Source organism: Schistocerca americana, chromosome 2, assembly GCF_021461395.2.
Source record: "Schistocerca americana isolate TAMUIC-IGC-003095 chromosome 2, iqSchAmer2.1, whole genome shotgun sequence".
NCBI classification, from domain to species: domain Eukaryota; kingdom Metazoa; phylum Arthropoda; class Insecta; order Orthoptera; family Acrididae; genus Schistocerca; species Schistocerca americana.
Genome location: NC_060120.1, coordinates 488,191,294 through 488,215,104, shown reverse-complemented (window position 1 = coordinate 488,215,104; position 23,811 = coordinate 488,191,294). Strand labels below are relative to the sequence as shown.

The 23,811-nt window shown below is 42.0% G+C and overlaps 1 protein-coding gene across 1 annotated transcript in view; it reads right to left on the bottom strand.

Annotated features, from left to right (window-relative positions):
* Nucleotides 1–18,039: 18,039 nt before the first annotated feature.
* LOC124595357 (cardioacceleratory peptide receptor-like) overlaps nucleotides 18,040–23,811 on the bottom strand; it is a 339,091-nt gene continuing 333,319 nt past the window's right edge. The window contains exon 8 of the mRNA XM_047134076.1: nucleotides 18,040–19,811. Coding sequence (XP_046990032.1) covers nucleotides 19,607–19,811 — 205 coding nt within the window. The 3' untranslated portion in view covers nucleotides 18,040–19,606. The remainder of the gene's footprint in view (nucleotides 19,812–23,811) is intronic.

Sequence of the window (23,811 nt, the reverse complement as noted above, 5' to 3'; positions counted from 1 at the left end):
CTGATAGGTCTTTCATTGGACGTCGACCTAGGCCTCCGAATGCAAATACGACTTGTGCACTACTCGTAAACAACCTGCACTGATGCCTAGTCCTCACAGTCCATCGCGACACGTACCTTACTTCATTGTTGACCGTCAAACACAACAATCTCATTACTACCACTGTTCACATTATTTTGTCTATCGCCTGTGTAATATTCATCTGCCAATTCGACCATCCCCTCAACAAAGCGCTCTCGCTACAGCCTCAGGAAGAAGCACATTCGGCCAATTATCAACCGGGAGTGCCATTCTGGAAAGGTCGAGCGCTTCATAAGTCTTTTTATTTCACGTCGCTTCATGACGTTCTGGCTATGGGAACATTTGAAGTCTTTGCTGTCTTTCAAAGCCAGCGTCAACTTACACACGTTACAGGTGGCCAATTACGATGGTAGCAAGGAGTGTCTGCACGAGTTCATGGTCCCTTGAGAAGAAGAGCTAAAGGATGCTTATAAATGAATGGTAACTCTTGTAGTGTTGCCAGGCAAATAACTATCATAGGGCATAATAGCCCATAACTCAACAAGTATTAGTTTCGGGACATAAGTTATTTCCAGCTTTTGTCAAGCAAAATCTCCTGTAAGGGTATCAAACTCGTTTATTTGAAGGTATGTGTTTCAAAAGGATCTAGATTCCATGTAGTGGAGGATAATTCCTGGCGATAAAGGGCTGGCGCACTGTACTAATAATACTCGCAAACGAAATACCCGATATTGCTCCACGTAATTAAAAGTTAATTGGAATTCAATGTTCTGTGATTGCGACATGTCCTCTGTATAGTTCTTTGCTTTCCACACAAGACGACGTAGTCTGTTTGGCCTATTTCTATGTTCGGATGGCGAAATACTCACCTACAGTATATTATTTTGGGGTGTTAGCACTCTTTCTCGTACTTAGGATGGAAAGTGTGTCACCTACACATGATAATGATTTCTGATTTTTTTCTTGTTATACACTCTGGCGTATCCACGATCGTGTTGTTTTCTAGGTGCCTCCCTGTCTTATTTCGGGTCTGAAGATGGTTGTTACAGACTCAGATGTATTGACAGTTAAAACTTTTATGAACAGAAACTGTAAATAAAACGGTGATATTAAATGGACGTGCATATGAATCCCTAGGCAGACGGATTGTAACTCTAATTCTTGCCTTACGAGTTATTGCTGACCTACAGAGACCGGTTGCAGTGACTGATACTACGAGAAGCTGTTGTACTTCACGTATTGCCAATCAGGAGCATCAATCTCTGGTTTAACATTCTGTGTGCCACTTTCAGAAGGACAGAAGAATCATTAAGTGCCTCCCACATCCGATGGCATATTATCTGGTTTACTTTGTACCAGCATCACTGTATGATACGTCATAATGTTGCCATGACATTTCTTAGTGCACATATTCACCCTTTACTTACGTAAATTGCTGTATACTTATTATTAAAGCAGTACTGATGGTGCTAGTCAGCCTTCGCGTCCCTGGAAATTATTAAATGGCAAAAAATGAAATTTATGAGTTGTTCATTATCAGATATCATTGAAGCAGGTATTTAACTGTCACGAGCACATCGGGCGTTCTCCCTTTTAGAATCGAATGCGGAGGAACTGAAGCCAATTAGTCCGCAGTAGATACCAACAATAATTTATGTGTAATATCATTGTTAATATTTTCCTTTAACACACTAGATGTTAGTGTTGGAGGTAGTTACGCCTTTAGCATACCATTCTATGTCTATTCAGTTTTAAAATGCGCCATAGTAATTACGGTGCACGGACCAATCCGTCAGGCAGGTTATATTAGGAACTGAAACTTCGGAAACCCTTCTAGTCTGAATAATTAGTAATTTGAACACAACTCCACTCAGTTGTAATGAAAATAACTTTCTTCTAGGGTACATACTTTTTGGCTCATGTCGCTAACACTAAGTAAAATGAGAAAGCATATGAAACGTGAAATCACAATGTGCGTATTTCTTAACCATAAAATCAAAAAACGCCGCTTTAATTGAGACTGAGTCGATTTTTGTTTGATGAAGTTAACTTTCTGAGCCTCGGCTCAGTTTACCACTACTACCTGTTGTGACACAAAGATATGACTAAGCTTTCAGGAAACATTCCTCATATGTGGAGGTATAAAATGTGTTATGTAGACATGAGTCTGTAAAAACTTTATTTCCATGTTAGATCTCATTTCTTAATTACGTTGATTGTGGCACCATCAGTGTTTGTTGTTCCAGTGGAACGAAGGTAATTTTTACATGTGACTCACTTTGTTGCTTGTGTTGAATGTTTCTAATCTCATTGTTCTACTAGCATCAACCATGTAGCGTCAACTATTTAGTGTTCATCACATGTAGTGTTACATGATCGATTTTTCTGAATGTCCCATAACTTATGTAAAACCCATAAGAAAGAGCCAAATCTAATCAGAATAAATTAATGCCCAACTGGGTAATGAAATGTGAACCAATATCAGTGAATGCAATATATAACTACTAAGTTACAATTTCATATATTAAATTGCGCGCACAACTAACTGAGAAGCCACTCTGGAACTCCACAAAGACTGAGGAAAGTGCAGTAGGGCCATAAGCTTTACGGAGTCACTCATCCACTCTCACTCGCAGAGCAGCCGCGAATTGACACAACAGGCCAAAAAACTCGGGCTTTTAACATAACATCTTAGAAAGTATACTGGAAGTAGAAAGTTAAGATCACCTTTGAAGACTGTGGGATAGACACCTCGCCCTGGTGCCGTAAAACCAAGCTTTTCAACAGATGTAATAACAGCTATCATTGGTTCATGTAAATAATTTAGAAGTGGGAGTAAGGAGTGCAACTGTACTTACAGACGCCTTCCGTATTGGCCGACATACGAACAGATAGAGAGAGAGAGAGAGAGAGAGAGAGAGAGAGGCAGAAAGTTAGACACTTTTTGAAATGCCAGGGCTAACAGATTTTTTCACTGGTTAAACACTTGAAATGCGAGTAAGGAACGGAGACCAGCATCGTGTAAGACAGCTTCTTTCTGGTCTGTAGTCACAAGAATTATTATTCAGCCAATCAAAATTACAAGCCAAAAACGAAAGGCAAAGTTTTCCTTGTCGTAAGTGCTCTGCAGAAAGGTACTTCTGGGGGAAACTTCTTCTGGCATGCTTTTCCATGGGCAGACTTCATTTCTAGACAACTTCTCCAGGCTCATTTGGGACGAGAGGCTCTCATCCGGCTTAGGTGTACTTAAACACAAACAGAGGAGGGTTGTTGGTACTGAATCAATTATGATCTTGCAGCCATTCCTGCCACTTGAGGATTATGCGTATGGTGAGATCCAGCCGCAACAACGACGTTCAGTAATTTCAATGGTCATTCTGAAAACTTGTTTGCTGTTACTCTGTTCTTTAGTTGTGGACATCTCTGAGAGCTTCATTGGATGGAAATCATGATACAAACCTAAATTGTTAGGGATTCGCAGATGACTTCGCATTACTAGCTAATAACGTACAAGAAGCTAGAAATCATATGAGCCTGCAAAATATAGCGCAAAAAGTAGAACTCTAGATATCTTTCGAAAAGACCGAGATGATGGAAACAGACCCACTAGTAATAGACCGCCTAACAGTAGACAACAGAAAAATTAAAATAGTGAAGCAACTTAAATATCATGGAGAGATTATAACACACAACTTGGATGAGAAACGTGCTTGGCAAGAAAGAACCAATAAAATGATGAAAGCTCAAAAACTAACAGGTCTACATACAACAAGAAATGTCTATCAATTCAAACAAAATTAAAACACTACAAGGTGGTGGTTCAGCCAGAGGTAACATACGCAAGCGAGACTAATTTTAAAGTCACTCAGAGAAACATAGTCGACAAAGTACTAAAAGTAGAGAGAATAATAGCTAGAACACGCATAAATAAAAAATACCAGAAGGAAGGACAAAAGCGGATAGAGCTGAATGAGGTAGTGTACAGGGAACAGGAGCCCATCGCAGATACTATACATAAAATGTGGATTTCTTTCTTAGGACACATAATGAGGACATCAGAAACCAGATTAGCAAGAAAAATCTGTGGAATTTGAAGCAACAAGTAGGATGGATCAAGGAAATTAAAGAGGATATGGGAGACTAGATATAACCTTGGATGATCTGCAAAACAAGACAGAAAATCCCAAGAAACTGAAAGACAAGAAATTGAGATTTAAACCAAAGGTAGACAAATGGCACACAATGAAAACGGTATTTACAGACAAGGAAAGACAGGAAAGATCAGAAAGAATGAAAAGATACTGGGCAGTTAAGAAAGAATGAAAGATGAGCTTACTGAAGAAGAGGACCAGAAAATGATTGACTAAAGTGGTCCAATGAGGCCGTAAAAGCAAATAATAATAATAAGGAACAGGATTGGACAAAATACACTTTCCTAGGGAATGTCTTTATTAATGTATTTCATTTCTGGCAAGTACACTCCTGGAAATTGAAATAAGAACACCGTGAATTCATTGTCCCAGGAAGGGGAAACTTTATTGACACATTCCTGGGGTCAGATACATCACATGATCACACTGACAGATCCACAGGCACATAGACACAGGAAACAGAGCATGCGCAATGTCGGCACTAGTACAGTGTATATCCACCTTTCGCAGCAATGCAGGCTGCTATTCTCCCATGGAGACGATCGTAGAGATGCTGGATGTAGTCCTGTGGAACGGCTTGCCATGCCATTTCCACCTGGCGCCTCAGTTGGACCAGCGTTCGTGCTGGACGTGCAGACCGCGTGAGACGACGCTTCATCCAGTCCCAAACATGCTCAAAGGGGGACAGATCCGGAGATCTTTCTGGCCAGGGTAGTTGACTTACACCTTCTAGAGCACGTTGGGTGGCACGGGATACATGCGGACGTGCATTGTCCTGTTGGAACAGCAAGTTCCCTTGCCGGTCTAGGAATGGTAGAACGATGGGTTCGATGACGGTTTGGATGTACCGTGCACTATTCAGTGTCCCCTCGACGATCACCAGTGGTGTACGGCCAGTGTAGGAGATCGCTCCCCACACCATGATACCGGGTGTTGGCCCTGTGTGCCTCGGTCGTATGCAGTCCTGATTGTGGCGCTCACCTGCACGGCGCCAAACACGCATACGACCATCATTGGCACCAAGGCAGAAGCGACTCTCATCGCTGAAGACGACACGTCTCCATTCGTCCCTCCATTCACGCCTGTCGCGACACCACTGGAGGCGGGCTGCACGATGTTGGGGCGTGAGCGGAAGACGGCCTAACGGTGTGCGGGACCGTAGCCCAGCTTCATGGAGACGGTTGCGAATGGTCCTCGCCGATACCCCAGGAGCAACAGTGTCCCTAATTTGCTGGGAAGTGGCGGTGCGGTCCCCTACGGCACTGCGTAGGATCCTACGGTCTTGGCGTGCATCCGTGCGTCGCTGCGGTCCGGTCCCAGGTCGACGGGCACGTGCACCTTCCGCCGACCACTGGCGACAACATCGATGTACTGTGGAGACCTCACGCCCCACGTGTTGAGCAATTCGGCGGTACGTCCACCCGGCCTCCCGCATGCCCACTATACGCCCTCGCTCAAAGTCCGTCAACTGCACATACGGTTCACGTCAACGCTGTCGCGGCATGCTACCAGTGTTAAAGACTGCGATGGAGCTCCGTATGCCACGGCAAACTGGCTGACACTGACGGCGGCGGTGCACAAATGCTGCGCAGCTAGCGCCATTCGACGGCCAACACCGCGGTTCCTGGTGTGTCCGCTGTGCCGTGCGTGTGATCATTGCTTGTACAGCCCTCTCGCAGTGTCCGGAGCAAGTATGGTGGGTCTGACACACCGGTGTCAATGTGTTCTTTTTTCCATTTCCAGGAGTGTATTTTACTACTAGTGTGTCAGAAGTATGTGAGATTTCAATGCTTGGCACCTGGTTTTCCAAGTATGACTGTGCCATATCCCTTCTTCCTAATAGTTCTAATTTGTGTAGTCAAATTCTGTGGTTAAGTATGTTGAATGCCTTTGATAGATCCTAAAGAATACCTATTACATTCTTGCCCTTCTCTAGAGCCTCGAGCATGACTTTAGTAAACTGTGCTATAACTGAGTGTGTACCTACTGCTCTATATCTGAATGTGTACTACTTGCAGCCTTGAAACTGAATTGTTTATTGCAGAGAAGGCTGTATTTCTTTTGTTCCTCTTTTCCTTTGGATTCAGTTCCTCTACTCCCCTTACCTTCTCTGCTATTAACTCACTATATGACTCATTTGCCATGTCATCATTTCAAAAACCCTAATCTTCCTAATAATGACCCCTTTTGTCCAACTGTTCCACCCTCCCCTCCTCCCCCCCCCCCCAATTTGGTTACTGCTGTTGCTGTGTTAATCATGCATTAATAAATCAGTTTCCAAACAAATTTAATTTTTTGTATCTGTGAATAATAATTTCATGTCACCCCAACTTCTGTTTTACGATTCAATCAATTTCTATAGTATTCTCAGTCTTTACGCTTTAACCTTCGCCTATCAATTCGAATGTGAATGTTTTGTCCAGACATGTATTCACCTGAATAACATTAGAGATTCCTTGTCCAGGTTGCCAGGCATTAACTTATTACTTTCAATTACTATTCAAACAGTTGTTTTTAATTCAAATATTGTATGTACGGTTGTTGTACCAGACGGCCTAATGGAGTGGAAGAAATTGCACTGTAAGACAATTGTTTACTGTGAATTTAATTACTTACAGACACACACAGCCAATTTATGATATTCAGTTAAAGATTCCAATCAAGTTACTCCTCTCAAAAGTCACACGATAACGACAACCTAACAACAGCAGTAGGCTTAAATGTCTCACGCCCCCTAAGACGACGATCAATTGCTTCAAACGCCCTCCTGTCGGAGCAGCGTCGTTCTGGAAATCTCTTCTGTTACAAAAGTTCAGCGCTACGGCCATTGCCACCACCTAATACCTGATTTGTACAGGAAATGGGCGTCTGTCAACTTCACATTTGAGAGCTCTTCCATTACACTGTACCGGAAACCAAGTCCATGATGAACATCACAACAGCTGATGCTACGTGCTTGAAACTGGTAGAGCAATGAGATTAGTCGCGTGTCGATATAAGCAATGCAGTGAGTCAAATGTCAAGATTACCTTCGTCCGAACGGAGTAACAAATACTGGTGGTGAACGCATGAATTACAACTTTCTATACATTCTAACCAAACGTAAACAACGTGGTATTTTGAACGTTTCATGTAATGCTGGTGCTTTCTGTTTCTACGTGTTTCGCATGATTAATGTGATTATGAAGAGAACCAGAAAATGAGCACTAACACAGAAATAAAGTGTTTCTGGACCCATGACCACACAACGCATTTGTGTGAGAAATGTTTCCTGTAAGTTTGGCCACAACCTATACGTTACATCCTAAACACGGAAGGAAGAAAATTAGAATTTACAATTTCTCTTTCTTCTTTGATAAATGTACCTTCCTTTCAATGAAAGTCAGTATAATAGAAAGCCGAGAAAAATCCAAACAACTAAAGTTCAGCTGTGCATCATTCGACAAGGGAATGCTAACTTTAAACCTAATTAGGAAGAGGATATTCATCAATGACATCAGATTTTTACAGAACTAGTTTTGTGTGGAAACGGAGATACTGCGTTTTGTATATCCTCTACACGTCTCCTGGCTTCAGTAGAGACTATTTAATTTAGTAAATATAATCAAGAGTTGCAAAGTTGCAGTATATGATGAAACAGCCTTTCCTGAAACTCGAGGTAAATGAAAATGTTTCGCTTTGTTGCTTATGTTAAGCTCATGCCATTTGCCCATACTATTGGCTGTTTTACACGGTTTGTTTCAGATATGCACGAATGGCTGCACACGTGCTCAGACGTTGTAACAATGTTTCTCAGTTATAGATGCATGTCCTAGTTACATTTTTATTTAGTTAATGAGGGTAGATGCGAGATGCCATTGTATTGCCAGAAACGCCGGTTTAACACCTGTTGCGTGAGCAACAGGTGTGACACGTCGCTCGACACCCCAGCAAGTGGATGAATACAGAGAAGACATTCATTTTGCCGCCGTTCTACCTTACTTTCTGGAAGTGTACTACGAAGCACATGGTAATTTATTTTCGATGGTACACTGTACTTCTTAGGAAGCACAGCAGACGCACAATGAAATTTGAATAATAATGAATTTTTCGGAGATTTTTGGCACAAGAAATAGCTTCAATCTTTCCGACGATGGTTGAATGCAAGCCCTGAGCTGTCAACAGTAGGAACTTATACAACTTCTCGCCAAGAAAATTTTCTAGTTCGTTGGGATATGAAATGAATTAAACGCCCTGAAATGAAATAAACCAAACGATAGGGATGAAACCAGTTAAGTAGGAATGGTTTGAAATGTATCTGTGAAAGCTCTAAAATGTAATGAATAATGTGGTGACGATTGAAAATGTGACATCTGGTAGTAATTTTCGGATATCGTGGGTGTTAATTTCCAGTCATCACTACTTATTCATTTTTATTTGTCGATAATATACTGATTCTGGACTACAGGACGAGGAATCTTTTAATCCTTGTGCTCATTAAACCAATCTGCACCATTTCTAGTTGTGATGATGGACTTTCTAACTTTGGATATGTAGTCTGCTGTTGACAACGGTGCTTAGAGTATTGTACATGTAGAAAAGTAGTCCCCTCAACAGAGCTCATAGGTGTTATCAGTTACCTCTTCTTTGAACGGGATATGATGACCAATTGAACAGTACGACATGACAGCTCAAGCGCTTCAACAACCCCATCATGCTTCGCAGCTCGTAGAAGACAAAACTGTAACCTTTCCCTCGTGCTGTTCTGAAGCTCGGCTGTAGGAAATTACGTTAAAGATAGTCGCCGGACCACATTACACATTGCCACAACTACAGCAGCAGCACAGAACCTAAATATAAATTGATATTTGCTACATACATCACATATGTAAGTCCTTGCGGTTAGCGGGTACGTGCTCAGAACCACAACGTTTTCCTGTGGTTATTTTCTATTATAAATAATATCAGAGATTGTCTACAATTGTTTTCCCGAATGCCTTTGTACCATCGTGTGGCTTGTAATGGTCAATCGCCTCTCAAAAGGAGAGAAATGGACGTTCTCAGCATCTGGTGGGAAACTAATAGCAAATGATTAATCACGTAGGTGCTCAATTTCCTATTCCTCCCTGAAAACCAGATGTTAATCTCTGACTCTCCCTGAAGCCCTGTTCACTGTGTTACATATAACACTGTATTTGCCGGAACATCATCTGAAATCCACAGTTTTGCCAGTAAAGCTTCTTCTCCTATTTAACAATACGACAGCACTCTGCCTGACTGTGACTTCTGATAGATGAATCTCAGAACATCTAATCGCTCACCACAATTAACTGCTTCTCAACAAAAACCTGGGAAGCACCATGACGCACAGGAATCCATTCTCTCTTCTGGGCTGTTGTTCGAGAGTACGAACTTCTGCTACATGCACGAGAGGCAGAGACTAATTTGAACTGTCTGCTTAAAGCACTGAATAAGGATGGCCGTTTGTGGGTGAACAACAACTCCATCGGCAAGCTTTCAGAGTTGGTACTATAGACCAAAACAAGGAAAAGGACAGCAAACATGGGATCTAAAGCATATACCATAAAAGATATGAGCAATTGTTTATCTTCGCTGCTATGAGACACACCCCCCCCCCATGAACCATGGACCTTGCCGTTGGTGGGGAGGCTTGCGTGCCTCAGCGATACAGATAGCCGTACCGTAGGTGCAACCACAACGGAGGGGTATCTGTTGAGAGGCCAGACAAACGTGTGGTTCCTGAAGAGGGGCAGCAGCCTTTTCAGTAGTTGCAAGGGCAACAGTCTGGATGATTGACTGATCTGGCCTTGTAACAATAACCAAAACGGCCATGCTGTGCTGGTACTGCGAACGGCTGAAAGCAAGGGGAAACTACAGCCGTAATTTTTCCCGAGGGCATGCAGCTTTACTGTATGATTACATGATGATGGCGTCCTCTTGGGTAAAATATTCTGGAGGTAAAATAGTCCCCCATTCGGATCTCCGGGCGGGGACTACTCAAGAGGATGTCGTTATCAGGAGAAAGAAAACTGGCGTTCTACGGATCGGAGCGTGGAATGTCAGATCCCTTAATCGGGCAGGTAGGTTAGAAAATTTAAAAAGGGAAATGGATAGGTTGAAGTTAGATATAGTGGGAATTAGTGAAGTTCGGTGGCAGGAGGAACAAGACTTCTGGTCAGGTGACTACAGGGTTATAAACACAAAATCAAATAGGGGTAATGCAGGAGTAGGTTTAATAATGAATAGGAAAATAGGAATGCGGGTAAGCTACTACAAACAGCATAGTGAACGCATTATTGTGGCCAAGATAGATACGAAGCCCACACCTACTACAGTAGTAGAAGTTTATATGCCAACTAGCTCTGCAGATGACGAAGAAATTGAAGAAATGTATGATGAAATAAAAGAAATTATTCAGATTGTGAAGGGAGACGAAAATTTAATAGTCATGGGTGACTGGAATTCGAGTGTAGGAAAAGGGAGAGAAGGAAACATAGTAGGTGAATATGGATTGGGGGACAGAAATGAAAGAGGAAGCTGCCTGGTAGAATTTTGCACAGAGCACAACATAATCATAGCTAACACTTGGTTTAAGAATCATGAAAGAAGGTTGTATACATGGAAGAACCCTGGAGATACTAAAAGGTATCAGATAGATTATATAATGGTAAGACAGAGATTTAGGAACCAGGTTTTAAATTGTAAGACATTTCCAGGGGCAGATGTGGACTCTGACCACAATCTATTGGTTATGACCTGTAGATTAAAACTGAAGAAACTGCAAAAAGGTGGGAATTTAAGGAGATGGGACCTGGATAAACTAAAAGAACCAGAGGTTGTACAGAGATTCAGGGAGAGCATAAGGGAGCAATTGACAGGAATGGGGGAACGAAATACAATAGAAGAAGAATGGGTAGCTTTGAGGGATGAAGTAGTGACAGCAGCAGAGGATCAAGTAGGTAAAAAGACGAGGGCTAGTAGAAATCCTTGGGTAACAGAAGAAATATTGAATTTAATTGATGAAAGGAGAAAATATAAAAATGCAGTAAGTGAAACAGGCAAAAAGGAATACAAACGTCTCAAAAATGAGATCGACAGGAAGTGCAAAATGGCTAAGCAGGGATGGCTAGAGGACAAATGTAAGGATGTAGAGGCCTATATCACTAGGGGTAAGATAGATACCGCCTACAGGAAAATTAAAGAGACCTTTGGAGATAAGAGAACGACTTGTATGAATATCAAGAGCTCAGATGGAAACCCAGTTCTGAGCAAAGAAGGGAAAGCAGAAAGGTGGAAGGAGTATATAGAGGGTCTATACAAGGGCGATGTACTTGAGGACAATATTATGGAATTGGAAGAGGATGTAGATGAAGATGAAATGGGAGATATGATACTGCGTGAAGAGTTTGACAGAGCAATGAAAGACGTGAGTCGAAACAAGGCCCCCGGAGTAGACAATATTCCATTGGAACTACTGACGGCCGTGGGAGAGCCAGTCCTGACAAAACTCTACCATCTGGTGAGCAAGATGTATGAAACAGGCGAAATACCCTCAGACTTCAAGAAGAATATAATAATTCCAATCCCAAAGAAAGCAGGTGTTGACAGATGTGAAAATTACCGAACTATCAGCTTAATAAGTCACAGCTGCAAAATACTAACACGAATTCTTTACAGACGAATGGAAAAACTAGTAGAAGCCAACCTCGGGGAAGATCAGTTTGGATTCCGTAGAAACACTGGAACACGTGAGGCAATACTGACCTTACGACTTATCTTAGAAGAAAGATTAAGGAAAGGCAAACCTACGTTTCTAGCATTTGTAGACTTAGAGAAAGCTTTTGACAATGTTGACTGGAATACTCTCTTTCAAATTCTAAAGGTGGCAGGGGTAAAATACAGGGAGCGAAAGGCTATTTACAATTTGTACAGAAACCAGATGGCAGTTATAAGAGTCGAGGGGCATGAAAGGGAAGCAGTGGTTGGGAAGGGAGTAAGACAGGGTTGTAGCCTCTCCCCGATGTTGTTCAATCTGTATATTGAGCAAGCAGTAAAGGAAACAAAAGAAAAATTCGGAGTAGGTATTAAAATTCATGGAGAAGAAATAAAAACTTTGAGGTTCGCTGATGATATTGTAATTCTGTCAGAGACAGCAAAGGACTTGGAAGAGCAGTTGAGTGGAATGGACAGTGTCTTGAAAGGAGGATATAAGATGAACATCAACAAAAGCAAAACAAGGATAATGGAATGTAGTCTAATTAAGTCGGGTGATGCTGAGGGAATTAGATTAGGAAATGAGGCACTTAAAGTAGTAAAGGAGTTTTGCTATTTGGGGAGCAAAATAACTGATGATGGTCGAAGTAGAGAGGATATAAAATGTAGGCTGGCAATGGCAAGGAAAGCGTTTCTGAAGAAGAGAAATTTGTTAACATCCAGTATTGATTTAAGTGTCAGGAAGTCATTTCTGAAAGTATTCGTATGGAGTGTAGCCATGTATGGAAGTGAAACATGGACGATAAATAGTTTGGATAAGAAGAGAATAGAAGCTTTCGAAATGTGGTGCTACAGAAGAATGCTAAAGATTAGATGGGTAGATCACATAACTAATGAGGAAGTATTGAATAGGATTGGGGAGAAGAGAAGTTTGTGGCACAACTTGACCGGAAGAAGGGATCGGTTGGTAGGACATGTTCTGAGGCATCAAGGGATCACCAATTTAGTATTGGAGGGCAGCGTGGAGGGTAAAAATCGTAGAGGGAGACCAAGAGATGAATACACTAAGCAGATTCAGAAGGATGTAGGTTGCAGTAGGTACTGGGAGATGAAAAAGCTTGCACAGGATAGAGTAGCATGGAGAGCTGCATCAAACCAGTCTCAGGACTGAAGACCACAACAACAACAACAATGAGACACACCTCATCTACTGAAAGTTCTTTGTTTTCCATGTTTTGAGAGGTGGTAATATGGACCAAAACAAGAAAATAACAGCTAGTAAACACGCGTCCTAAAGTGCAAACTATAACAGCTATGAGCACTTGTTCACATTCGCAATTGTGAGACCTGTTTCTTCTACTGAAAGCTCTTTCATCATCGTTCCATGTCAGAAATATGTTCCATATATGAGTAGCTGGTCAAATTTCTATTGACTGTATACGAACATGTCAATCCCTAGTGACCCTCTCATTTTTAATCTGTTGTATTATTTTATACAATTATTTAAAAAAAATATCATTTTCTTAAATCCATGCCTGCCGTGAAAACTCATTTTCACATTCTCATCTACCTGCTGTTACTGCTAATCTGTATTTCCGTCAGAATTTTCTGGAAATGAAGTTCTTAATCTTTCATATTTATTGGGGATACATGAATGGTGATGTTCTCTTCTTTTGTAATTTTTAATGGTAAATTTTTATCACTCCCATGCCATAAACCTACAGAGTTCCTCATAGTCCTTCTCGTATACTTAGTTTTACTTTCTTTCGTACTCTCTTTTTAAATGTACCTTCAATTGAGTGTTCATGCTCATTAGGTCATAGACAGTACGCTTGGTCTTCTATTCCTTTTTTAAATTCTGTTGACCTCTAGTCGAGCCTGATACTTTAATTCCGTTTGTTATCCATCAGTTCAAGAAATATTTTCACTTTTGCACTTCACACAGCTTCTACAGAGATACTGCTTTTGAATTTGCGCAGAAATTTGTAGTGGAGCATATATTAAATTTAGAACTGACATTTAATTAGTTCAACAGACATCATGCTGGTCTTTCCTGGAGTTTTCTGTACTGACTTCATTACTCACTGCGCTTTCTTTGTTAACAGCCCAGTTCGAAACGTTATGTTAATTAACCATCTTGGTCCCGCAGTCGTTTTATAAGTGAATGTAATTTATATGGTTATGATATCTAATCGACCATCTGTAAAAGTGCCACTGTCGTATGCAATTCTAGTGCAGAAGTTTACAGTGTTGTTGTTGTTGTTGTTGTTGTTGTTGTTGTGGTCTTCAGTCCAGAGACTGGTTTGATGCAGCTCTCCATGCTAATCTATCCCGTGCAAGCTCCTTCATTTCCCAGTACCTACTGCAACCTACATCCTTCTGAATATGCTTAGTGTATTCATCTCTTGGTCTCCCTCTACGATTTTTACCCTCCACGCTGCCCTCCAATGCTAAATTTGTGATCCCTTGATGCCTCAAAACATGTCCTACCAACCGATCCCTTCTTCTAGTCAAGTTGTGCCACAAACTTCTCTTCTCCCCAATCCTATTCAATACCTCCTCATTAGTTACGTGATCTACCCACCTAATCTTCAACATTCTTCTGTAGCACCACATTTCGAAAGCTTCTACCCTCTTCTTGTCAAAACTATTTATTGCCCATATTTCACTTCCATACATGGCTACACTCCATACAAATACTTTCAGAAACGACTTCCTGACACTTAAATCTATACTCGATGTTAACAAATTTCTCTTCTTCAGAAACGCTTTACTTGCCATTGCCAGTCTACATTTTATATCCTCTCTACTTCGACCATCATCAGTTATTTTGCTCCCCAAATAGCAAAACTCCTTCACTACTTCAAGCGTCTCATTTCCTAATCTAATAACCTCAGCATCACCCGACTTAATTCGACTACATTCCATTATCCTCGTTTTGCTTTTGTTGATGTTCATCTTATATCCTCCTTTCAAGACACTGTCTATTCCGTCCAACTGCTCTTCCAAGTCCTTTGCTGTCTCTGACAGAATTACAATGTCATCGGTGAACCTCAAAGTTTTTATTTCTTCTCCATGGATTTTAATGCCTATTCCGAACTATTCTTTTGTTTCCTTTACTGCTTGCTCAATATACAGATTGAATAACATCGGGGAGAGGCTACAACCCTGTCTCACTCCCTTCCCAACCACTGCTTCCCTTTCATGCCCCTCGACTCTTATAACTGACATCTGGTTTCTGTACAAATTGAAAATAGCCTTTCGCTCCCTGTATTTTACCCCTGCCACCTTTAGAATTTGAAAGAGAGTATTCCAGTCAACATTGTCAAAAGCTTTCGTATTCCAGTCAACATTGTCAAAAGCTTTCTCTAAGTCTACAAATGCAAGAAACGTAGGTCTGTCTTTCCTTAATCTTTCTTCTAAGATAAGTCGTAAGGTCAGTACTGCCTCACGTGTTCCAACATTTCTACGGAATCCAAACTGATCTTCCCCGAGGTCGGCTTCTACCAGTTTTTCCATTCGTCTGTAAATAATTTGCGTTAGTATTTTGCAGCTGTGACTTATTAAACTGATAGTTCGGTAATTTTCACATCTGTCAACACCTGCTTGCTTTGGGATTGGAATTATTATATTCTTCTTGAAGTCTGAGGGTATTTTGCCTGTCTCGTACATCTTGCTCACCAGATGGTAGAGTTTTGTCAGGACTGGCTCTCCCAAGGCCGTCAGTAGTTCTAATGGAATGTTGTCTACTCCCGGGGCCTTGTTTCGACTCAGGTCTTTCAGTGCTCTGTCAAACTCTTCACGCAGTATCGTATCTCCCATTTCATCTTCATCTACATCCTCTTCCATTTCCATAATATTGTCCTCAAGTACATTGCCCTTGTATAGACCCTCTATATACTCCTTCCACCTTTCTGCTTTCCCCTCTTTGCTTAGAACTGGGTTTCCATCTGAGCTCTTGATATTCATACAAGTGGCTCTCTTTTCTCCTAAGGTCTCTTTAATTTTCCTGTAGGCTCTATCTATCTTACCCCTAGTGAGATAAGCCTCCACGTCCTTACATTTGTCCTCTAGCCATGCCTGCTTAGCCATTTTGCACTTCCTGTCCATCTCATTTTTGAGACGTTTGTATTCCTTTTTGCCTGCCTCATTTACTGCATTTTTATATTTTCTCCTTTCATCAATTAAATTCAATATTTCTTCTGTCACCCAAGGATTTCTGCTAGCCCTCGTCTTTTTACCTACTTGATCCTCTGCTGCCTTCACTACTTCATCTCTCAGAGCTACCCATTCGTCATCTATTGTATTTCTTTCCCCCATTCCTGTCAATTGTTCCCTTATGCTCTCCCTGAAACTCTGTACAACCTCTGGTTTAGTCAGTTTATCCAGGTCCCATCTTCTTAAATTCCCATCTTTTTGCAATTTCTTCAGTTTTAATCTACAGTTCATAACCAATAGATTGTGGTCAGAGTCCACATCTGCCCCTGGAAATATCCTACAGTTTAAAACCTGGTTCCTAAATCTCTGTCTTACCATTATATAATCTGATACCTTTTAGTATCTCCAGGATTCTTCCATGTATACAGCCTTCTTTTATGATTCTTGAACCAAGTGTTAGTTATGATTAAGTTATGCTCTATGCAAATTCTAACAGACGGCTTCCTGTTTCATTTCTTAGCCCCAATCCATATTCACCTAGTATGTTTCCTTCTCTCCCTTTTCTTACTGTCGAATTCCAGTCACCCATGACTATTAAATTTTCGTCTCCCTTCACTACCTGAATAATTTCTTTTATCTCATCATACATTTCTTCAATTTCTTCGTCATCTGCAGAGCTAGTTGGCATATAAACTTGTACTACTGTAGTAGGCATGGGCTTCGTGTCTATCTTGGCCACTATAATACGTTCACTATGCTATTTGTAGTAGCTTACCCGCACTCCTATTTTTTTTTATTCATTATTAAACCTACTCCTGCATTACCCCCTATTTGATTTTGTATTTATAACCCTGTATTCACCTGACCAAAAGTCTTGTTCCTCCTGCCACCGAACGTCACTAATTCCCACTATATCTAACTTTAACCTATCCATTTCTCTTTTTAAATTTTCTAACCTACCTGCCCGATTAAGGGATCTGACATTCCATGCTCCGATCCGTAGAATGCCAGTTTTCTTTCCATGATAACGACGTCCTCTTGAGTAGTCCCCGCCCGGAGATCCGAATGGGGGACTATTTTACCTCCGGAATATTTTACCCAAGAGGACGCCATTATCATTTAACCATACAGTAAAGCTGCATGCTCTCGGGAAAAGTTACGGCTGTAGTTTCCCCTTGCTTTCAGCCGTTCGCAGTACCACAACAGCAAGGCCGTTTTGGTTAATGTTACAAGGCCAGATCAGTCAATCATCGAGACTGTTGCCCCTGCAACTACTGAAAAGGCTGCTGCCCCTCTTTAGGAACCACACGTTTGTCTGGCCTCTCAACAGATACCTCTCCGTTGTGGTTGCACCTACGGTACGGCTGTCTGTATCGTTGAGGCACGCAAGCCTCCCCACCAACGGCAAGGTCCATGGTTCATGGGGGGGGGGGGGGGGGGGGGAGAAGTTTACAACTGATACCAAAAACTGTTAAGTAATACTTGTTTGTTCTATATAGAATTGATTCCTTCGAAAATTACATAAAGTCAGCCATAGTTTGTGCTGTTTACCTACTGCTGTATGACAGATGACACGATACCACGTCATTACTGCAAGTTTAGATATCCCGACCATTGAAATAGTTTCATCATGTTTTGAGTATTTTTTTATGAAAACTGGAAATAAACTGGAGGTCTCACAATAACAATGTAACATATTTGTTTGGTACACTAGTTAAGGTATTTGAGAAAGTAATTATCGTGTTATTAGAAGAGAATAATATCACAGGTAATGGACAATAAGAAATAGCAGATGGTGTAATCTAAGTGTGATATTCAAGCACTGATTCCAGTAACACTGATAAATGGGTTATGTGTTTATTAATAATACTCTGAAATATTAAGCAACATTACTCCATCTAACTAGTGATGTATTATTGACTACTGAGGTTGTTAGATTCATAAATAATCTAAGGAATAAATTTCTTGTTTATATTTAATTTCCAACTACAATACATACAGGTAACAAAAATGCATCAGAAAGCATTACAAACACAATGACAATTACAAGTATCAGAGATCATGAAGAAATGTAACAAGCATCCCGGAATGTTGTAAACACGCATTTAAATGTGCGTGGCCTAGTATGTATGCTTAAGTTAAACAGAATTTGGTCTGACTGAAGGAAATGTAGCGTATGTACAAATCCACTAAACGACGCCAAATGGAGTATACCTCAAGATACTTTTGTGGCCCACTAGTTCTATGAATAGTTCTCGTGGTGCTGAAAATGTTTCACGTGAGGTAAAAAAATAAATATTTTTCAGTGTCCAAATGAGGTTAAGGTTCGTGCATTTTGTGAATGGCGTAGTGAAAACTATGCTCGTTGACAAAGCACGCCGATCCGGCGGTCTGAAAAAGCTCAGGTACCAGTGTCTCTGGCTGTTGCGCCTTTACCCTGATTGCCGTGAGAGGAGAGCCTATGACAGTCGACGTGGAGCGTCGCCTTTACTCACACAGAGTTCCTGCGAGCGAGTGAAGTTTCGTGTGTACAAAAATGTGACCAGACGCGCGTTTAATTCGTTTTCCACTAACACTTAATGAAATCAAACGAATTGTCCACGTAGCATGTAATTCTGTTTTGATCAACTCATCCACGCGAGGTGGGACATGATTAGCAATAAACGGGGCATTCCACATCATATGAGTTTCGAAACTAGAAATACACTTGTCACTTTTGTTGAGTCACTTATTCTTTCAAATTTCCTTATAATCACCGTCTACAACAATGTTTCCACTTCTCTACTCTTCATGCATTCGTTACGCATCTCTGTCACCGCAGCTGGCACGACGACGCTTACGACGAATGCAATCTGACGATTTGAGTTTCTAGAAATATTTTTCTGTTTCTGTTGTTGTTACGCTTTTTTCTCCTAACTCAATTCATAAAAAGAATGAAACGTTATTCCCAGTAACTTTAGCAATCAGAATCACCACTGCCGTTGCAAGAGATGTATCCTAGTTGCTAGCACAGCGAGGTTCATGAGACTAGATCCGTTGCCCACTAATAAGAAGCTTGTGAAGTCTTTTATTCCTAACACATTGGCCTTCAGTCTTCATACACCCTTGCTGGAATCTCACGTTCTCAGCTACAGCGTCAGATCTATCAATATGTCTTTATGGTCGTACATCTCTTACATCCAAGTTCCGTGCCCGATAGAAAACTGTTCGGGAAACTGAACAGTTTGGTCTCGTAACATGAAGTTCTGTACTCGTGAACCGATTCGACAACTACTGTGCCTTGGGGTAGTTGTAATCTGTGGATGCTGGAGAAGTACTTTTCATTGACGTTCTCCAGTAAATAGAATCATAATGTGGAGCAGAGGATGACCTCCACAGCTTTCCACATCCAAAATACACATGACAATACGTCCGTCTCGCCTAAATGGATACTGGCTTCAGCCCAGCGTTCCCAGTGCTTCGCCGTTGCCTTCAGCTGGAGCCAGCAGTGCCTCGACAGCGAGGTGGCGACTAGAAGAAGCCGCTCGAGTTGATTTCTAGATGCTGGCGAAAAAGTGGTCCACCTAGACGATGGAGACGACAGCTGGAGCAGGGAGACCTTCCCCGATGTAGCGGCGGTGCGTCTGTCGGCGAGTGGTCCAATGTGGGGGAGGCTGCCGGCGGCTGGTGTGGGCGGCAACTGGAGCTGGAGGTTCTCCAGGGGAGGCGGCGGCGGCAGCCGCCTTGGGGCAGCACAGAGACCGCAGCCATCGGAATGGCGGCACCTTCCTGTCAGGTAACAGCAGCCATCAGTGAATATTTCATGCAGCTGTTACTAAATTGCAAGGATTATAATTTAACAACTGTAAAATAATTTAGCATAATCAAGAAATGAGAACATATGTTCTCAGCTGTACGTGCTATCCCAACTAATCTTTACAACTAGGATCACATATATTGCAGACATGGAGATAGTCAGAAAGGTGTGGCTTGTGGCATAATGTTCACACAAACCTAAAGTTTTTGTTTAGAAAATTCGTTACCGATGAGAATGGCCACCCTCCAGGAGGATTTCATAGTGTGTGGAATGGTTGACAGGGACGAAATCTGACACTCAGCTCTAGCGTAACTTCCGGAGACTCTACAAAACAACTCCGTCACCACGTCCAACCATCAGGCAATGGTACACGAGGTTTAAGGAATTCGAAGGTCTTGCGAAGAGAACGAGTTCTCGGCTTCCGAGTAAGAGTGATGCAGATTCTGGAACACTTTACATTTCCATAGGTTGCAGGACCTACAGGAACTGATCAATTTCATCGAAACAGCCGTTGCGCATATTCACGAGGACAGGGTAGGTTTGTATGCGTACACATCCTAGCGAGGCAGACATTTAGTTTGTTAAACGGCTACTAAGACTTCAGGGATATGTGGACACTAAAGCACGCTACACTTCTTTACCTATCCTCATTTCTGAAATCTATGTGATCAAAGTTGTAAAGATCTCTCTGGAATGCTCTGTATGTTGAGGGGCTACAGAACAAAATCTTGACCATACGGTATTGAATGTACATTTGAGTCTAAACCATGTCACTAAAAACTTCTGAAACCTATGATTGCAGCAGCTTTGGGCAATAACACTGTTCCTCTGAGTACCAATGGAGAGGCTAATTCCCATACGCTAATCCAACATTATGCGTTTCCACACCAAGACACCACTGCCATCAAATCTCTTTCCGTTGTGTTTCTATGTCTAACAATAGTCAGTCAATTGTACAGTGAGGGTTATACTACATACTGAAGGATGATTCATCAGTGCAAAGTACATTCCTTCAATTCTTGAAATTACAGACTTCACAGGAAATGAACTCGTCCTGCATTACCAAGAGTGGTAGAAACACTCTGACACGGAGGTTGTAATACGTCTGACAGCGGCCACTTTCGCCAACTCGCCGCAAGCAGCCGAGGAGGAGGACGGAAAAGGACACCCTGGGGCGAGCCTCTGAGGAGAGGACACTGCAGTCATTCTGCAAGCACACAGCAAGTCGAGCGGACGTTCTCCCCTTGCTCAAGGAGGAAGAGTTGCAGAGAGCCTATCAAACAACAAGAAGCATGTCGAAAACTGATTGACACCTGCAGCCATTAGGACGGAACGCCAAAGATGTACACGTGAAGGAAAAGTACGTTCTTCTGGCCCAGCGGCAGTCATTTTACCTGCCTTAGAAAGCAGAAATGTGCCGACAATACCAGCATCCCATGGGCACATGGAGGAGCTTCCACAAATGAGGGGGGCTTGGCACAGGGAGGCGGGTGAAAGAAGTCAGCGTTCTTAAGAAGATGTTTTTCTCGACAGTAAGGAAATTCCTTATGAATCACGAACTCCAGGACGAAGCCCAAACATGAGTCTGTCCAGGCCTCACGCAAAGTGAGCAGTTACAAAGAAGTGTTGTGTAGCTGCTCTCACAACAGCCTACCGACCCCCAGACTCCGATGATATAGTTGCTGAACAGTTCAGAGAAAATTTGAGTCTCGTAACAAATAAATACCCCACTCACACGGTTATAGTTGGTGGGGACTTCAACCTTCCCTCGATATTTTGGCAAAAATGCTTGTTCAAAACCGGTGGTAGGCAGAAAACATCTTCCGAGATTGTCCGAAATGCTTCCTCCGAAAATTATTTCGAGCAGTTAGTCCACGAACCCACGCGAATTGTAAATGGTTGCGAAAACACACTTGACCTCTTAGCCACAAACAATCCAGAGCTAATAGAGAGCATCATGACTGATACAGGTATTAGTGATCACAAGGTCGTTGTAGCTAGGCTCAATACCGTTTCTTCCAAATCCACCAGAAACAAACGCAAAATAACTTTATTTAAAAGAGCGGATAAAGTGTCACTAGAAGCCTTCCTAAGAGACAATCTCCATTCCTTCCCAACTGACTATGAAAATGTAGAGGAGATGTGGCTCAAATTCAAAGATATAGTAACAACAGCAATTCAGAGATTCAGACCTCATACATTGGTAAGAGATGGAACTGATCCCCCACGGTACAAAAAACAGGTCCGAACGCTGTTGCAGAGGCAACGGAAAAAGCACGCGAAGTTCAGAAGATTGGCTAAAGTTTACAGACCCGCGAAATTTGGCACGGACTTCAATGCGAGATGCCTTTAATAGATTCCACAACGAAACATCGTCTCGAAATTTGGTAGAAAATGCGAAGATATTCTGGTCGTATTTAAAGTACACAAGCGGCAAGACGCAGTCAATACCTTCGCTGCAGCAGTGCCGATGGTACTGTTACCGACGACTGTGCCGCTAAAGCAGAGTTATTGAACGCAGTTTTCCGAAATTCCTTCACCAGGGAAGACAAATGCAATATTCCAGAATTCGAAACACGAACAGCTGCTAGCATGAGTTTCTTAGAAGTAGATACCTTAGGGGTTGCGAAGCATCTCAAATCGCTTGATACGGGCAAGTCTTCAGGTCCAGATTGTATACCGATTAGGTTCCTTTCAGATGACGCTGATACAATAGCTCCCTACTTAGCAATCATGTACAACCGCTCGCTCACCGATAGATCTGCACCTACAGATTGGAAAATTGCGCAGGTCGCACCAGTGTTTAAGAAGGGTAGTAGGAGTAATCCATCGAACTACAGACCTATATCATTGACGTCGGCTTGCAGTAGGGTTTTGGAGCATATACTGTATTCAAACATTATGAATCACTTCGAAGGGAACGATCTATTGATACGTAATCAGCATGGTTTCAAAAAACATCGTTCTTGTGCAACGCAGCAAGCTCTTTATTCGCACGAAGTAATGGCCGCTATCGACAGGGGATCTCAAGTTGATTCCGTATTTCTAGATTTACGGAAAGCTTTTGACACCGTTCCTCACAAGCGACTTCTAATCAAGCTGCGGGCCTACGGGGTATCGTCTCAGTTGTGCGACTGAATTCGTGATTTCCTGTCAGGAAGGTCGCAGTTCGTAGTAATAGACGGCAAATCATCGAGTAAGACTGAAGTGATATAAGGTGTTCCCCAGGGAAGCGTCCTGGGACCTCTGCTGTTCCTGATCTATATAAATGACCTGAGTGACAATCTGAGCAGTTCTCTTAGGTTGTTCGCAGATGATGCTGTAATTTACCGTCTAGTAAGGTCATCCGAAGACCAGTATCAGTTACAAAGCGATTTAGAAAAGACTGCTGTATGGTGTGGCAGGTGGCAGTTGACGCTAAATAACGAAAAGTGTGAGGTGATCCACGTGAGTTCCAAAAGAAATCCGTTTGAATTCGATTACTCGATAAATAGTACAATTCTCAAGGCTGTCAATTCAACTAAGTACCTGTTGTTGTTGTTGTTGTGGTCTTCAGTCCTGAGACTGGTTTGATGCAGCTCTCCATGCTACTCTATCCTGTGCAAGCTTCTTCATCTCCCAGTACCTACTGCAACCTACATCCTTCTGAATCTGCTTAGTGTATTCATCTCTTGGTCTCCCTCTACGATTTTTACCCTCCACGCTGCCCTCCAATGCTAAATTTGTGATCCCTTGATGCCTCAAAACATGTCCTACCAACCGATTCCTTCTTCTAGTCAAGTTGTGCCACAAACTTCTCTTCTCCCCAATCCTATTCAATACCTCCTCATTAGTTACGTGATCTACCCACCTTATCTTCAGCATTCTTCTGTAGCACCACATTTCGAAAGCTTCTATTTTCTTCTTGTCCAAACTGGTTATCGTCCATGTTTCACTTCCATACATGGCTACACTCCATACAAATACTTTCAG